The sequence below is a fragment of the Quercus suber genome, unplaced genomic scaffold, assembly GCF_002906115.3.
Source record: "Quercus suber isolate HL8 unplaced genomic scaffold, Cork oak 2.0 scaffold_1863, whole genome shotgun sequence".
NCBI lineage: Eukaryota > Viridiplantae > Streptophyta > Magnoliopsida > Fagales > Fagaceae > Quercus > Quercus suber.
Genome location: NW_027071210.1, coordinates 1 through 2,612, shown reverse-complemented (window position 1 = coordinate 2,612; position 2,612 = coordinate 1). Strand labels below are relative to the sequence as shown.

At 29.0% G+C, this 2,612-nt stretch overlaps 1 protein-coding gene across 1 annotated transcript; it reads right to left on the bottom strand.

Moving 5' to 3' along the window:
• Window positions 1–119: 119 nt before the first annotated feature.
• Window positions 120–1,132, bottom strand: LOC136066098 (NAC domain-containing protein 45-like; the record flags this gene model as incomplete). The annotated part of the gene is made up of 2 exons (XM_065769964.1): window positions 120–391; window positions 946–1,132. Coding segments are annotated over 2 exons (459 nt in total), but the record flags the coding sequence as incomplete, so codon positions are not given.
• Window positions 1,133–2,612: the final 1,480 nt, after the last annotated feature.

Below are 2,612 nucleotides of genomic sequence, written 5' to 3'. Positions count from 1 at the left end.
TTCTAAGAGCACTCATTAACCGAAACCAATATACAGTATTATATCACTTGTATTTTGAAAGTATTTAATAATTATTCAAAAATAAATAAGAATCACCCTCCAAAAAGGAAAAAAGGTACCTGTATATTGATATCGAGGTCCTTATCAAGTAGTCTATATTCATGCATTACCCAACTTGTTCGGGCACCTCTTGGCGGCCGACCAGTGTAAAAGACAAGGATCTTCTTCAGTCCCAAATTTTGTTCCCCATGAGAAATAGTTCTATCTCTTCCACTAACTTTCCAGTATCCAAATTCATTAGCACGATTTATCTTTGAACCATTTGCGTGCTTCTTGTTTCGGGGACAAAAGAAGTACCACTCGTTGTCACTAGATTGATATTGACTTCTTCCTATAGTTGATAAAAATGTAATTAGTATTAGTTATCACATGACCAAGCTAAATGAAACTAAAACATGTGTTAAGTTTATGTATGATTTATATATTTTTTTTTGATAACCAGCCAATTCATTAATGAATCAAATTATGATTTATATATAATTGTGTCTACCAAGAGCTTTATAACTTAATTGACATATTCAACACTATAAAGAAATTTTAAGTGAAGCTTATTTCATTGGAAAGTAGACATTGTAGACTTCAAAACCAATGCAAATTTAATCTAATTTGGATTTAAAATGAATGAAATATGACAGTTAAAAATTGGTACAAAGTGTTGTACCTAAAATTCATTTGACCCTTTATTTCATATAAATTCATTTGACCTAGATATTAAAGGTATTGATTTATTTACATCTACTAAATTTTTTCTTCATTTTTTTTTTTTACTTTTTCAATACAAAAGTAAAGAGTATTTAACCCCAAATTCTTTATACAAGAAAAATCGAATAATGCCTAAATCACAAGATTCTTAACATTCATATCACACATATATCAAGCAAATACCTGGAAGGTCCCAAGGAGAATATTTGTATAGGTCTAACTCCGAAATCACTTGGAAATGGGATGGGGCTCCAGTGACTTTTCTCTTAAGATAGTAATTTAATAATTCAACATCTGTTGGATGGAAACGGAAACCTGGTGGAAGAAATGTGTTTTCCATCGAATTGGAAACAGCTGGAATGGTACACCCCTGAGGAAAGAAAAACAAAGCATCAAATCATTTTCTACCAAACAAAAAACAAAGCATCAAATCGTTTATTATTTATTGCAATGAATTATGATCGTGTTAACTGGCAATATAAGTATGTGTTTAGTGCAAAACAATGTGAGTGGACCTTATAAAGCTCAATGACCTATACATATTAACACATAATTATGCATAAATTGGAAACTACACCTTAAATTTTAGTGCTTAATTTTCTTGGAATTTCACATTAGCAACTGCATGCCACACAATTTAAGAGCTTTTTTCAAAAAAATAAAACACTGACAGTTTGTCTGGACTTTGGATGGTTAAAATTAAAACAACATTTTAAAAAAGTTAAAAATTAGCAAAATTTGTTTGTTATAAATGTTTTGTTGCTAAACAAAATACTAGATTTTATCCTTCTTCTAGGTGCTACAATTTTTTTTTGATGGAAAATTTCCTTCTAGATGCTACAATTATTCAATTAATATGGGGAAGACAGGTACTGTGAATAATCATTTACTCATCCTTGAATTTCTAACAGTGGAATACACAGAAACAAGTCAACTGGTTAAGAAAAGAAAAGGTCTCTACTTCCCCAAAATTTATGACTAATGGCCTACAGAGGAAAAATTTCACCCTGTTCTCATTGCATGTTTCCTCTCCTTTATATGTGCGGTCCACCCTCATCTAAGGGAGAAGAAATATGCACCGAAAACAACAACTTCTCCTACAATTGCCACTATTTATTATAGCACTAAAAACTAATAAATGAACATAGACATCATTTTTGACTAAAATAGTCTAACACGCACTGTAAAACATACGTCATGGCTTGCCACTCTTTATTGCAACGTGGCCAGTATTAATTGCACTCAAATATATGAATAAAATTGTATTTCAATTCAATTTCATATTCCATATTAGAGAGAATTTTTATGTTTATTTATTGTTTGAGGGTAATTATTAATGAATAATTTTAGAAAAGTTAATATTAGTATGAGAAAAATAAAAAAAATTTCAAAGAATCAATTACTTCTTTTTTTCTTTTATCATAAAAATTTATAAAAATACTTCTTAAATCGATGTTCTTAGAGCATCTGTTAATATTTTCTTTATTGCTTTTACCCTAGTTTCATATCCTTTCTTTGACCCCATACACAAACAAAGAAAATATGAACACACTTTCATGGTTTAATGATTTTGAAGTTTCAAATTTTTCTATATATAATGCATGATTAGCCCATATAGTTGTAAAGTAAACAAAATAATCATAATATATAGTACAAGTACTACAACTTTAGGATTAGTTTATGATTAACTAGTATATAAATCTTATATTAGAGTTCATGCTAACACATAGTTCATAATAATAAAGATGAAATTGTTCAAGAGTTTTTCGTTATGGATATATATAGGTAGGGCTATAAACGAACTAAGTTGTTTATGAACAATAAGAACTTGGATTGAAAAAAAAAAAAAA